This window comes from Triturus cristatus, chromosome 3_2 (genome assembly GCF_964204655.1).
Source record: "Triturus cristatus chromosome 3_2, aTriCri1.1, whole genome shotgun sequence".
Classification (NCBI taxonomy): domain Eukaryota; kingdom Metazoa; phylum Chordata; class Amphibia; order Caudata; family Salamandridae; genus Triturus; species Triturus cristatus.
In genome coordinates this window covers 490,532,593-490,546,247 of record NC_140584.1, presented here as the reverse complement: position 1 = coordinate 490,546,247, position 13,655 = coordinate 490,532,593, and the positions used below count along the sequence as shown (strand labels likewise).

The 13,655-nt window shown below is 42.5% G+C and overlaps 1 protein-coding gene across 9 annotated transcripts in view; it reads right to left on the bottom strand.

The window, feature by feature from the left end:
- The window catches only part of SCUBE2 (signal peptide, CUB domain and EGF like domain containing 2), a 486,721-nt gene that overhangs the window by 329,516 nt on the left and 143,550 nt on the right, over positions 1–13,655 (bottom strand). For all 9 annotated transcript variants that reach the window (XM_085648142.1, XM_085648144.1, XM_085648145.1 and 6 more), the window contains exon 5: positions 2,207–2,332. In XM_085648142.1, the coding sequence (XP_085504268.1) occupies positions 2,207–2,332 (126 nt within the window). The remainder of the gene's footprint in view (positions 1–2,206; positions 2,333–13,655) is intronic.

Below are 13,655 nucleotides of genomic sequence, written 5' to 3'. Positions count from 1 at the left end.
TGCATTATGTTTATGGCTTCAAATTTATGTATTTCCTTGTATTTTAAATTTGCCTTCCATAGGTACTGTTTCTTAACATGCATTCTGTTTATTTGACAGTATAACAAGCTTGTTAATGTTCTAACCTTTCTGCATGTGTTTTGGGAGTTTATGAACCCTGTCTCCCACCATCCGCAAACAACACTGTTTTAGCTTACTGCTTGCTATTCTGATTCAGGCATGTGAATCTATGAAAGATACCCCAATACTCGATAAGAAAGCAAGTTACTTTCCTGTAACTACAGTTATCCAGTATTGGCATCTTTCATAGATTCACATGCACCCACCCTCCTCCCCAGCGAGACAGTTCTTTGGTTGGGATCCATGTTTCCCACTTGTGCTAAGAAAATCTGAGGAGAACTGCCTCTGCTGGGAAGGTTCTAGAGGGTGCTGGTAGCTGATTGGTTGGAACTATTTTTTAGTTCTTTTCGTATAATGATGTAGATAGGCTACTAAGTTTTAGGCCTCTGGCTTTCTTTTAGCCTATTACTTTTACTTACTTAGGCACTGCTTTTGTATTTTACCGTGGGTCTCCCGCCTCGGCGACGGGGAATGATTCAGGCATGTGAGTCTATGAAAGATACCAATACTGGATAACTGTAGTTACAGGTAAGTAACTTGTTTTCTTATGGTACATGAATTGCCTTAGAAATCCTTCCATATGAATGATCTGTGAGCGATCTTTGATATCATGACTTGCAAAGGATTCAAGGTGCTTATTTTTCCAGACAGCTGTACTGTCCACTGGACATCCCTGGTATTGTGGAATGTTGCATGCTGCCAGGCCTCTATTTCTTCTCACGGATTCTCACAAGGGTCTCCTTTACGTTTTCTGGTCTAAACAAGTCTGTCGACGTAAGTCCTAATCCTGTCCAGCTATGCCCACTCTTTCATTCTTTGCAGTTATATATGAAGGGAGATGTCGGAAAACGAGAACTTAAGGGGCAAAAAAATTCCAGCAGGAGTCTCGGCTGACAGTACAGCAAGAGACGGAAGTGCATGTATAAGACTGGGGGAAGCCAAAGGTAGACTCCATGGGATACGAAGCAGGGCCAGAAAGGAGGCTGTACGGGGAAGAAACTTAAGCAAGAGAAGAGTGGAACATGGATAGGATAAGAGACATGAGGTGTGTGAATTGCACAAACTCAAGGGGTGCAAAACTCTTAAGACAGGCCACTAGGTGTTCCTATTTTGCCTGCTGAACGCAAGACAATGTGACACACTATGAATCAAAAGGGGAAAACTGATCAGACTACTCAACTTTAAAAAAAAAAAAAAATTGTAAAGAGTTTTATATAGCACGAACTTTAACCGAAGGTATCAGAGCGCTTAACATGAGCACCAGTTGCGTTACAGAGGGACACATTAATTTTTGTTAGGCACGGGGAGATTAAGTGATTTGCCCAGAATCACAGGATGTTAAGCGTCCCTGTCAAAACTCGAACCCGGTTCCGCAGCTTTGGGGTTGACCGCTCTAGCCGTTAGGCCATGTCCAAGTGAAGCCCAGCTACAATGGAGAAAGTTGCACCGAGGAAGAAAAGGGCTTTCCTTGGATTTGGGACCTGTGACAGCTCTGGAAGAACAGTCAGTTGTGAACATAAATTCAACATCAAACAAGAGCATAACATAAGGTAGCGCTTGGCCATCCTTGGTTGCCATGAGCACATCCATTTAGGTTTACAATTTGGTTGAATCGTTTAGCTTAGGAACGGAAATGGCTGTCATCCTTGTACCTCCAACTCGCCTCTGGGCCAACCTACCTCACAACCCACCTACCATTCACTTAGTCATGCTCTTCAAAGAGCCGCTCTTTTCACCACACATTGTTTACTCGAGCTGTCTGTGTTCCTCTTGTCAGACACACTGGTAAACCTTGTTGAAATGTTAATGGCGTCTAACCTCACTTCTCCCAATTCGATGACACCTCGTGAACTGCAGATATCTTAAACTGCGCGCACACCTTTTCTCTCTAGGCCGTTAAACGGTCAGCTTTCAAACACAAGCCTGCCAAGATCAATCTGCCTTCCATAACGGTCAAACCCGACTCACATCGAATTGTCAGCGGCGCTGGATTCTGAACCACATCAAATAACACGCCTTGAAGTATGAAGGGAACCATCTGCGGCCCATCTGGGAGGCGCTTTGTTTACAGCAGCAGAGTACTCACACATGCAGCCCCTCTGGTTCTTCGCCAGCTCGAAGCCTGGCCTGCACTCGCAGGATACTCCTCCTTTGGGGGTTTCTCTGCAAATATGGGCACAGCCGTGATCTTTGTTCATGCAGCTCAGGCCCTCTGAAAAACACCAGCAACACATCAGCGGGTGACACGTTTTGCAACAAGAAGCATTGTTCTTCACAGTGACAAGAAGCAGATTTCAATTCAGATAGACTCAAATCTCCATTATGGAGTGAACTGGAGTGAATTAAAGTAGAAAGTCAAAAAATGATTAATGGGCAGCTTGTAATCAGCATGAGTGTTTTTAGGTTCCTTACTGCACGTGGGACTTTTTTACATCTGAAAAGTACACAGAATCATCACGCTGTTTGTCACATTCAATTGTGTATCCCCCATGTGCATTTGATGTAAAAAACAATCCTTTTTTGCTACTCCTCCGCATTGGTAAAGCCTGTATGGCAACCTTTAATGTAATAAACAGCATTTGTGCATGCAACACACATAAATGGATTTTGTGAATGTCTACGTTCAAAACATTGGCGCATTAAAGTCAGACCTATTGCTAAAGCTTGTTGCAATTTGCCAATGGTTGTTGCCTTTGTTATAAGGTTAACCCCTGTGACCTCGTTAATCTTCATTTCAAGAGTCCTTACATACTGAGGTGAGTTCTACCAAGGAGACAACCAATCTACTTGCCTTTTAGAAAAAAAATATTAAGGCAAAAAAATACTTGTTGTCCTTTCTCTTTTTAGACTCCTCTTTCTAAGAACTCCCCTGCAGAATCCAAGACCCGCGACAAAGAAGACTAACTAGAGTAATGAAGATTACCAGTAAGTAATTGTGAATTACTGCAAGTGACATAATTCAGATATCCACATTCTTCTATTCAAGTACCTGGGAGTAACCATCATTTCACAGGTTCTAAAAGTAGCAGGGCTGAATTTGCCTTTAATTTTTAGGAAGTCCACAACATTTGTGTAATTGAATTGGATATCAAAAATGCCCGCTATTGGCAGCACAATGAAATGGAAAATCTGCAGAAGACAGCACACAGAAAACACACTGTATGACAAAAGCCACTTATGGGCAGTACAGTAGTACAGAGAGGCCACTGCCTTTCACAGCCTGGTAAGGACACCTGTCACCGACGTAGTATCAACAGTTGACTTTCGGCTACCAGAGGCGTAGGAAACTCCACTCTAGGCAGGTTCTTCACAAGCTTCATCAACAAGAAGGTAAATGACCGGTTAGTGTTTACCTAGCCAACTGTGGTTGCAGTACATGCCCACGCCTAAGTGGTATTTGGCTGCACAGCAGAGTAACACTATGGACAGAATAGGTTTATTATTTGGAGGAAGAGAACTTCCTAAGACAAAGTGCCTCCTTACCCAGCTTTCTTCTTCACAAGTTTTTGCACTGTTGTGATGTCAGCTTCCTCTTTATCCAGAGGTTGTTTTTCTTTGCTATATTCTATCAAACTGGGTTGTGTGCCTTGGTTGTCATGATAATTCCAACCGTGCGCTTGTGGAAGGAACCGGAGTGGTTATTCAATTCTGCCCAACCGAGACATGCTTGCATCATCATTGACCGCGATGACCATGTTGTGTTGGGTTCTCAAGAATTTCCCAAAGAGCAGGTGCATCGGTTTCACTTTGTGGTTGCATCACTGCCATTCCGGAACCCTAGGCTGCCCGGTCGTAGACACCCCCTTCCCCATATCTTGCTACCTGAACTGTAATGGATGGATAGTGTTTGATTTTGCCAACCATGAGCATATTGTGGTAAGCGCGCACTGCCCCTGTATGTGCAGCTCTGTATGTGGGTGCGCCTGGCACAGGCTAGAGCTGTGTACACTAAAATAACTATGTGCTGCCCCCCAGGAAAGCTCCAAACGTGTACATGCCCTGAGGGCTGGGTATTAATAAAAGACCCAACAGGTGTTTAAGGCTTCCAGTCAATCTTTCACTGTGCAGGAGGCAACCGCCTGCACTTCAAAGGGGTGGCAGACATCCCCTTGCAATCAGGTGCAGTGAGTGACTGCACCGACATGCAGGAGGATAGGTGGGGAGTGGGGGAGGTCCTTTTACTCTCCAGAGGTCTGCCCTGGAGGGGCACTCTGATTGTGTGCCACCTTTTTTGGTCAGTGCACCTCTGGAAGCCTCTTTTCCTCTGTGCCCATGTCCAACATATAGCGCTGGTGCAGCACCACAGTGTTTCCCTCATTTGCACTGGGCATAGAAATGACGTAACGCCCTCTTAAGATAGCACCAGCATTACATGTACACTGGCACAATCAGAATTACAAAAGGGGTCCGCACAAGAGTCTGCAGCCCCTTCTGTAATACAACAGTGCCCTGGGGACACAAAAAATGGTCAGACAAGTTAATTGCCCGCCTCCCCCGGGGCACCGTCTAGAATGCAGACTCAGAAGTCTCTGGCTAGACATAATATGGACCCAATTTGCGAAGTGAAGCTATGCCCTTGCTCCAGTAGGCTTTATGCTTGGTACAGGGGTTAACACATTTAACTCTAACCTAACAGGTTTAATGCAGGGGCCAGTGTAGGGCTTTTACGGTGGTTTTTTGTGGTCAGGGTTCTACGATTAGGAGAAAAATGTTGATCATGGCTGCATTTTAGTTTTGTTATAGCCTTTGGCGTTTTTGGGGTTGGCATGGAATATCCATCCAGGTACACCTAGAGATTTTCACTCCCAGCTTACTTTGTGGAGGTGCAAGGTCTTACAGATCATGAAGCATAGAAAGTTATTGTCTTACCAACTTTTTTTCTCCAAGATGAATATCTAAAATCGGAAGTGGAAACACGGTTTTGTCTGCTATTTCGGGGTTGTGGATGTTCCTGTATTGAGGGCTTGGGACACTGCACTTGATCATTATTGTGGCTGGCTCCTTTTTAAGTGCAAAGACTGGATACATTTTAGATCAGTAGCCAGAGGCCAAAGAGAGGGTGTGCATCTGTTAACAAGGCCGGTGCATGGGTGGCTGGCACGGCTCACAGTTGGGGGGTAGGAGAACGGGGGTCGAGTGGGCCCATTTCTTTTTTAAATTAAACAAAATCAAAAATAAAACTTACCTTGCCGCCGCCAGGTCCCACGTCTTCTCTCCTGCTTGCATGTGTCCAACTCCAGGTCGGAACAAGAAGCAGGCAGCCAGCTTCCTACCCCTAAGCCGATCAGAACGCTCTAATGGAGCGTTGTGACACAGCTCTCAGCCAGGGGCTGGAGAGGTGGGCATATTCTCAATGCAGACTGTACTGTAGCCGGCATGGAGAACTGGCGAGTGTGCATGACTGTTTTGGGCTGCCCAAGAGGGCCGACCAAACAGCCATTGCGCACAGGAGTGTTCTACCACTCCTCCCCTGCTGCTCCACCCTGCCCCCTCACACACTGCTGCAGCAGGAGAAAACAATGAAATTTTAATAACATTCCGTTATTATCATTTTATTTTTTCCTTTCTTTGCTAATCCTGGCAGTGGGGCAACGCTTCTCTGCCTTAGCATAGGAGCTGCCACCGGCTGTCACCGAGGAGGTATTTTCAGACATCAGCCAGTAGGTTTTTCATTTCTGGCAGCCAAGGAGAAGATGCTGCTGCTTAATTTTACTCCTGAACATGTCTTGCTATTTTACGACAGAATTTGGATGGAGTAGAACACGTGTGATTGTTTGGGAGGACCTATGAATTAGCAGTTTTAGAATTACAGGTGATGAGGACAAGATTCATTGGTTCAGCAATACCTTATTGTATAATGGATGTGCTCATGACATTTCGGATGTGTGCGAGAAGTATCTATTCATCAACCTGGCATAGACAGTTCGCAGATGAAGCTGAAAATATCCCGCTATAGATTAAACGTCTAATTGACGACTATTTAGTAGCAGCCCCTTCTCTGTTTTACATTGAGTCTTAACTGTCTTTCTGCAGGGTGGTTGCCTTTGGTGCTGGGGCACGGCTTGGTCCAACTTAAATTTAAAAAAAAAAACTCAATGGCGGAGAATGTTCCAAAGCAGTCATGTAGTGGGCAGGATCCATTGGCTCCTCACCTGCAATTTGGGCTCTAACGATGTTTCTGAGCGGTTTTGATTTCCTGATCCATTCCTGTAACTGGCCACCACATCAACGTGGGGAATGAAGGATAGCACACAGCCAAATATAACTCCACAGAATGAGCATCATCCTAAGTCTGTCAGATGTAAAAAGACTCTGACTGTGCACAGTTTGTGGCTTGGGTACTTTATTGCCATTCCATTATCAGCTACAAAAATTACTTGCACACATAAAATAAAACACACTATAAATTGATTTTTTCCTCTGCACTTAGACAATATGCGTGCCTGTTATCCAACCCAATGGAGTCGATGTATTATTCTCCAAAGTACTCAATGGCCCTGTGATATTTGAATATGCGACCTGCAGGGCAGCCACTCTACCCACTGAGCTATCAATTCAGTCTAATTTTTCTCATGAGAGCAAGCTTCAAAATGTAAAGCACATGGGAATTAATGGTTGCGTTACCAGCACGGCCCAATTAGTTTATTTAAAAAAAATGGGTTAACAAGTACAATTTGTTTCCATAGCGTTCTGTTCTTTGTAAACAACATTTTGTAACAAAGCTGCTTTTCTGAAAATTCTCTAAAGGTTCATTTTTATGACACAAAGGTCAGTAGTGTCTCAATATCTGGTACTGAGTCATAATGTAAACAAAGCAATATTGATGCGGACTCTTCTTTTATCCTTGTATCTATACTGTCAAACACATATGTGCTGCAACAAAAACACAAAATAAATCAATAAAATACAACTAAACATGTCATCTCTTCCTAAATGCAATGTCCTTAATGCTTTTGTGGCTGTAACCACATGACAAAAGGTCTTTGTGGTTTGTTTCCATTTAAATTATTTACTACTTTCTTTGAGACGGTACCATAGTTAAACATTATTAATTCATAGAACAGCTTGCATGTTGAAAATAAGTTTACAATACCTTATTTTATGCCAAGACTAAGTAGTAATTTTAATATTATATTAAAATAAACTTCGGCCAACATTACAAATGATTATTTAATACAGACTTAGCTCTTAGCTCCACTTATTAACGCCCCCCTATGGTAACCATTAGCTGTGGTAGAAATCACACAACAGTCTCAAAAAACAGAAACCTTACTGACCCTTTAATGCATTTTAAATCTGGAAAAAAGAAGAGATATAGTCCGAATTGTTTTTATTTTTAGCCAATCTATAGGGAGGTTCAAGAGGGTGTCAGACCAGCGTTGGCAACCCCTATAGGTCTGGAGTTCGCTGCTGGTATTTGGATTTGCCAATGCTTGGTGTGTAATGGTTTTTGCAAAACGTTATTGTTGAGAATGCTCCCAGGCCATCATTAATCTAAAAAACGTCTAAAAGCAAAAATAGGTTTTTGGTATCAAAAAGCAGGCATTGCACAAGTAGTCGCTGGCACTAAAGGGAACAACTTTGTCTGCACATGCTCTCCTTTTCAGAGGATAGAATTGCGTCACTTAATGTGAAGTCAGCCAATGGCTGAAGTGGACTGACACTACCTCATGCTGTAGTGGACAAAAGAAAATGTGAATTACAGCATAAGAGACCAATGGATGAAGAAGTAGGACCGAAAGTACCTGGAAGAATATTCTAAATGTAATTTAGTACAATAATAAGAGGTTGTGGTTAATGCCAGACCTACAAATGGAATCTTTAACAATCAGAAACCAACTCCTATTTAAAAGGGAAAATCTGGTCGTGCCCACTCAGTGCCTCCTTTATGTCAATATAGGAAACTACAACAACTATTGAGCCTCTGCCAGCCTTGATTGTAAATATAACATACCACTGCTGGAATACCAGTACCGGACTTGGGGCCAGGATACTCCATAGGGACTTAGGGCTGGCCGCTTAAGGACTGAAGAATGGCATAGGACACGTCACTCCTCTCGAGAAGTTCTCTTAGCAGGAGAAACGTTGTGAGAGGTGTAACCCACACAAAGGCTCTACTCTCTTAGTACATTTCAACTGTTTGCCTTCTCGCTACAGTGTGCTGAATTGTCATTGCCCAGCTCAGGCCTGAGTAACAGCATAACGCTGCTGCACACTGCACTCGGCAAGTGCGCGGGAGTACTGAGCACCTGAACTGTAGTGTAGAAGCACGGCTTCTTTGCCATGGTGGGAAAGCCATGCCTCGAAGCCCAAATGTTAATACTTTCTGTATGCACCTCCAACAACATGGAACTGCAGCGTGTCACTGTTGCGCTTCTTAGTGCTGGGAAGGAAGCTGGGCAGGAGACGGGAGGAAGGATTTCCAGATGTAACGTGTAGAAAATTATATGACCATCAGCGGCGTAACAAAACATGAGGGGGCACCCCTGCAAAGTACATGGAGGCCCCCAACCACTTTCGTCCCACTGGAGTGTGCTGAGGGGGCCCCCTGAACTCGCCCCCCCGCACCGCAGGGGTTGCGGGTTTACACCACTGATGACCAAGTATGCTTTGTTGGATCAACATAGAAACTAGATTGGCAACATGTTATTTACATACTGGGGGATAAAGAAACTACAGTGGCAAAGGAGAACCTAGCATTGCAGTATGTTCAATGTAAATTAAACACCGGCTTATGACTGCATCACTATCCTGATGGATAACATCTGCTTGCCTGCAAAATCTGTAGTTCTAGGCGAATATTTAACATCTGTCAACCACAACACCATGAACAGCATGAGATCGGCGTGGTGGTGACACCAGACAAGCTGCATATTTAGTATGATATAGTTTGCAACACATTTAAGTAACAACCACATACATATTATAGGCACGCAGTTCTAATGGGAGCTACACCCTGGCGTATAATAATAGTACGAATGCTGGTGGTACTTTCTTTTATGGTGAAGTCATGTTTATGTGCGAAGAACTGTCACAGGAACAGCGATGGGCATATGTCATGACTCCCTATTTAACATTTGTGTTATATGTCGTCTTATTGTATTTTTTTGTGTTCAGGTTTTGCATTGGGACACCCTCTATCAGAATGAGACTGCCGCTTCTGCGATAGAAACATCTGAGCTGTTCTACATCAAGTACAACATTTTCTTATAGGACATAGAAGATTTGCTGTTGTAGAAAAATAATGCTCCTGCAGATTGTAGCAGACATTAGAGTAATGGGATATGTCTGGGCTGCTTTCTTTTTCCCGGCCTCGCAGAACTTTTTGTAGAGTTTAATAGTAAGGTGCGTACATTATAAACTCCAAATAAAAAGCCATTATGTTCCTTATACTAAAATTGTTGACAAACTGTGTTTGAGCTGAAGCCAATAGCAATGTGTAAGCAAGTGGGATCACGGCGCAGACAATCTACGCAATCAATCGTGCTTATTTTACTGGCCCTTATGAACAAATCTCCCATTCATCTGAGCGCTCATTCTGCGTTAAAATAATACAACGTAGTGCACATTGTTTTTACAAGAGCATGAGAGACATCAATAGAGAAGGTCTGAACTCTCTTTTAAAAAGCAGGCTTGACTCAACTTGCAGGTTTGTCTGTGGTCATTCATGGCAGCCTAGCCTTGAGGAGGTGGAGAATATATTAGCAGCATTGTTGGTCTTGTGGCACAGTTGAGTGGGGTTAGCTGAGGTTTCTGATCTACACAGCGTGTACCTTTGTTGTGTTCCTTTTCTCTTCAGACTCTCTGCAATCACAAGTCTTTTATGTCTATTCTTTTTCTGCAGAACAACAGAACACTTTGCCTGTATCAAACACTGTTGACTCAGATGTATTATAACAAAGCCTTTTTAGTGGGAAATACTCCAGTTATAATTGTGGAAGATGAAATATGTTTAAGGGCATAGACTCAAAGCTAAAGTTTTGCATTCACGGTTCACTAATTCCTAACAAAGTCTCCTGGCCCTCCTTTAATACAAACTGAGCAACTCTTCAAAATGGTGGGTAAAATGAAGAGCAGCAAGGGAGGAAGCTAGAATAATGAATTAGGAAAGGACATGTGGAACAAGTAAATATTAGACTACGTTTATTGATTAACTAAAATGTAGTTCACCTATGCTTCACACAGTCAATGCAATGCCCACCAGGACCAGTTTTGCTACTCAGCACGTACAGAACTAAATCTTAGTATTTTCCGTGCATCAACCCTTTTAAGAAAATGCTAAGTGGAGCTGAACTGGGTAGAGAGAAAGAGTTAGACAAACAATTTAGAAGAGCTGTTCTACAATCTACCATAAATAAACTCGACACTAGACCTAGAATTAGGTGATGAGTACAATATTTAGAGAAAGTATGGAAAGCACAATGGGGCACCGTTTTGCAAACCTCAACAAAGGGCATACATTTACTATAGCAATGGCCATGCGAAAATGTGAAGTTTAGCTGATTCCTATAGAGAAATCAATTTGCTCTATATCATAAAAAAAGTTCATTTGAATTACATCCCTGCAGGCTACACAGGTTCTAAAGATCTTAGAGTGAGCCTTGACCAAAATGTGTAAAACACAATTATCATGTTCAAAATATTGCTGTTCAACACAGTTACATTTAGAAAGCCGTCAATTGGTTTTCAGGTAACGTACACTTACAGAACATCATATATTTGTTTTACTTTCTCTTAATGACTTAGGGCTTGATTACGATGTTGGTCGGAAAGGCTCCGAACAGCATTCGGGTTTACCCAAACCATGTCAGAACCTAGGTTTCCGACCGAGTCGGAAACATTTCCGACCGACCGATTACAATGGAAAGATAACCGTTAGGTCATTCTGAATTGGTTCCGACAGGCATTCGGAAACTGAGTCGGTCGAATCGTACAGCTCTACAGACCACATTTATGACACATGCATTGCGATGTCGAATGTAGACAGCATTTTCAACTGTTTTACAGGAAAAGGCTGTTGCAACCTGACTTTTGGGGCCCCTAGCAGGCCCCCTTTCATCCTGAGGCCTCCGGTTTGGGGTTGAGGGGGTACCCAAGGGACCCCCTTTAAAACCATGCACAGTGTGGCAGGCACCATGGGGTGCCAGCCATAGGCGTGCAAAGTTTTCCGCAACCACCACTTTTTTTTTTTTTTTTTTTAATGGGAGCCTGTGTTGTCGGTCGGAAGACAGGCTCGCATTGAAGTAAATGGGAGACTTTCCGAACGTTGATCGGAAGCATCATAATCGGTGGGTCGGAATCCGACAAGGAGTCGGGAGGTTTAGTTTCCGACTGACATCATAATCAGGCCCTTAGTTACAGTGAGATTGCTCAGTAGGAAAATCTTGGCTTCAAGGGATGATGGTCATAGCATACTAGAAGCTCCTCCCTGCCAATCTTGACCTAAACAGGAGTCTCTGCATCCATTTACGATACAGATAGAGTTTCCCCAACCTGCCACAGATAAGGTATTCCCACAGATCCCTACTCCCACCAATCATTCGTAGACCCCCAGGATCATACAGTTCTCAAATCATCAGATGACACTTATTAGGTATATGTATATTTTCTAATTTCACCAACGTACAGTCCTCAAAAACAAGATGTACCTGGGACCACCTTGGTAAGGTATGGTTTGTATCAGTTTTTCTTAAAGTGCAAGAAACCTTTACAATAATAGTTACGCTTAAGACATGGTTGGCAGTGCTTTTCAGGGAGAAATAGCTACTCTCATAACAATAAATACTTTCTTAAAAATTATGTTACATTTCATCTTTGACCTCCATCTCACTGGAGGCAGACACAAAAATAGGTAATGTATAATCTACTCTAGTATAACAATTTTTAGTTGTTTATTGCAATTGAACCGCATTCAGAAAGGCTACCAGAATGTCACTATTTGAACTGATGGGCAACATTCTTTACAACAAAGTTTATACCACGCAACGCCTTTACCACACAGCCATTACCATGCAGATAGGTTTTTGTGCCTTTACCACACAAGGTAAGTATACATATATATATTTATATATTAGGGTTTTGAGTGGGTAGTGGAATTTTAAGGGTTTAGGAGTGGAAATGGTATAGGGTGGTAAGGGTATTTTTAGGGTTATGGGGTGGGTAGGGGTTATAGAGTGGTAAGGCTATTTTTATTTTCGGGTAAAGGGGTGGGTAAGGGTATAGGGTGGTAAGGGTAGGTAAGGGTATAGGGTGGTTAGGGTATTTTTAGGGCTTAGGGGTGGGTAAGGGTAAAGGGATTTTTAGGCTTAAGAGATGGGTAGGGGAATAGGGTGGGAGAAGTATTTTTAGGGTTTTAGGGTGGATAGGGCCATGGGATCATAAAAGGTCATTTAAAAAAAGAAAAGGCTTGGAGGGGTTCCCCCCCAATAAAAAAAAATATAATTTTATTTTTTAAAGGGGGGGTCCAAAAAAAAAAAAAATCAATGCGTGGTAAATGCATGTATGGTAAAGGCAACCATTGTAAAGTCATACTATCAAACTGATGACATATGAAGGATGTTCCTTCTGCACACAATGGTGACCACCCTAGTTTGCTGATCACTGTATTTACTCACAATAACATAGCTGGTCTCGAGCATCAACTGGGTATCAATCAAATATGATCAGCACACCAGAACAGAAGAGAATGTGCATTTATTTGTTCGTGCTGCAGACAACCAAAGCAAAGACAAAAAGTGCTTCCCTACTAGGTTGAGAGCTTTCCTAAGAGAAAGTATATTCTCATGTGACATATAGAACTTAAAACACAAGAAGAAGGTGCTTAAGTGAATAAATGAAGAGAGATCCTGTACAAAGGTGAGAATATAAACTAACTGTGGCATGGAGGCATGTGTACACCTTGTAAATTACAGTAATAAAATGTGAATCGGAAAACTTATAATTTTTCTCATAAATTAAATAAACTACCCAAAGAGTTATTGCCTCATATTTGGCAAGGCACAGATTGGCCTGGCTAACCCATTTCTTAATAATCCTGGATGAAATATATATATATTTCTTTTTTTTGGGGGGAGATTTATATTGCGCAAACTCGATCCGAAGGTATCAAAGCGCTTTACATGAGCACCAGTTGCATTACAGATGGACACATTTATTTTTTTGGCACAGGGAGATTAAGTGATTTACCCAGAATCACATGATGTTGAGCTTCCCTGCCGAGGCTCGAACCCGGTTCCCCTGCTTCGAAGTGACCGATCTAGCCATTAGGCTACCTCTAAAGATCACCCCCCATTTCAGCAATTTGAAGCAGAAATAACAAAGAATGTGTGTGGGTCTGGACTCTCATTACCTTTGAATTAATATTCACAATTCTGCAAACATTAGAAGAAGGAACAAAATGTGTTACTGGCAACAAGGACCAGGATTTCAGTAAAATCCAATTTATTAACATAGTTAATACTAATGTTCTAAACATTAAAACAAACGTTTCATCTGTCTTTCCATGAGCTCTATTGAATTTCCAGTCAGGCACCGTG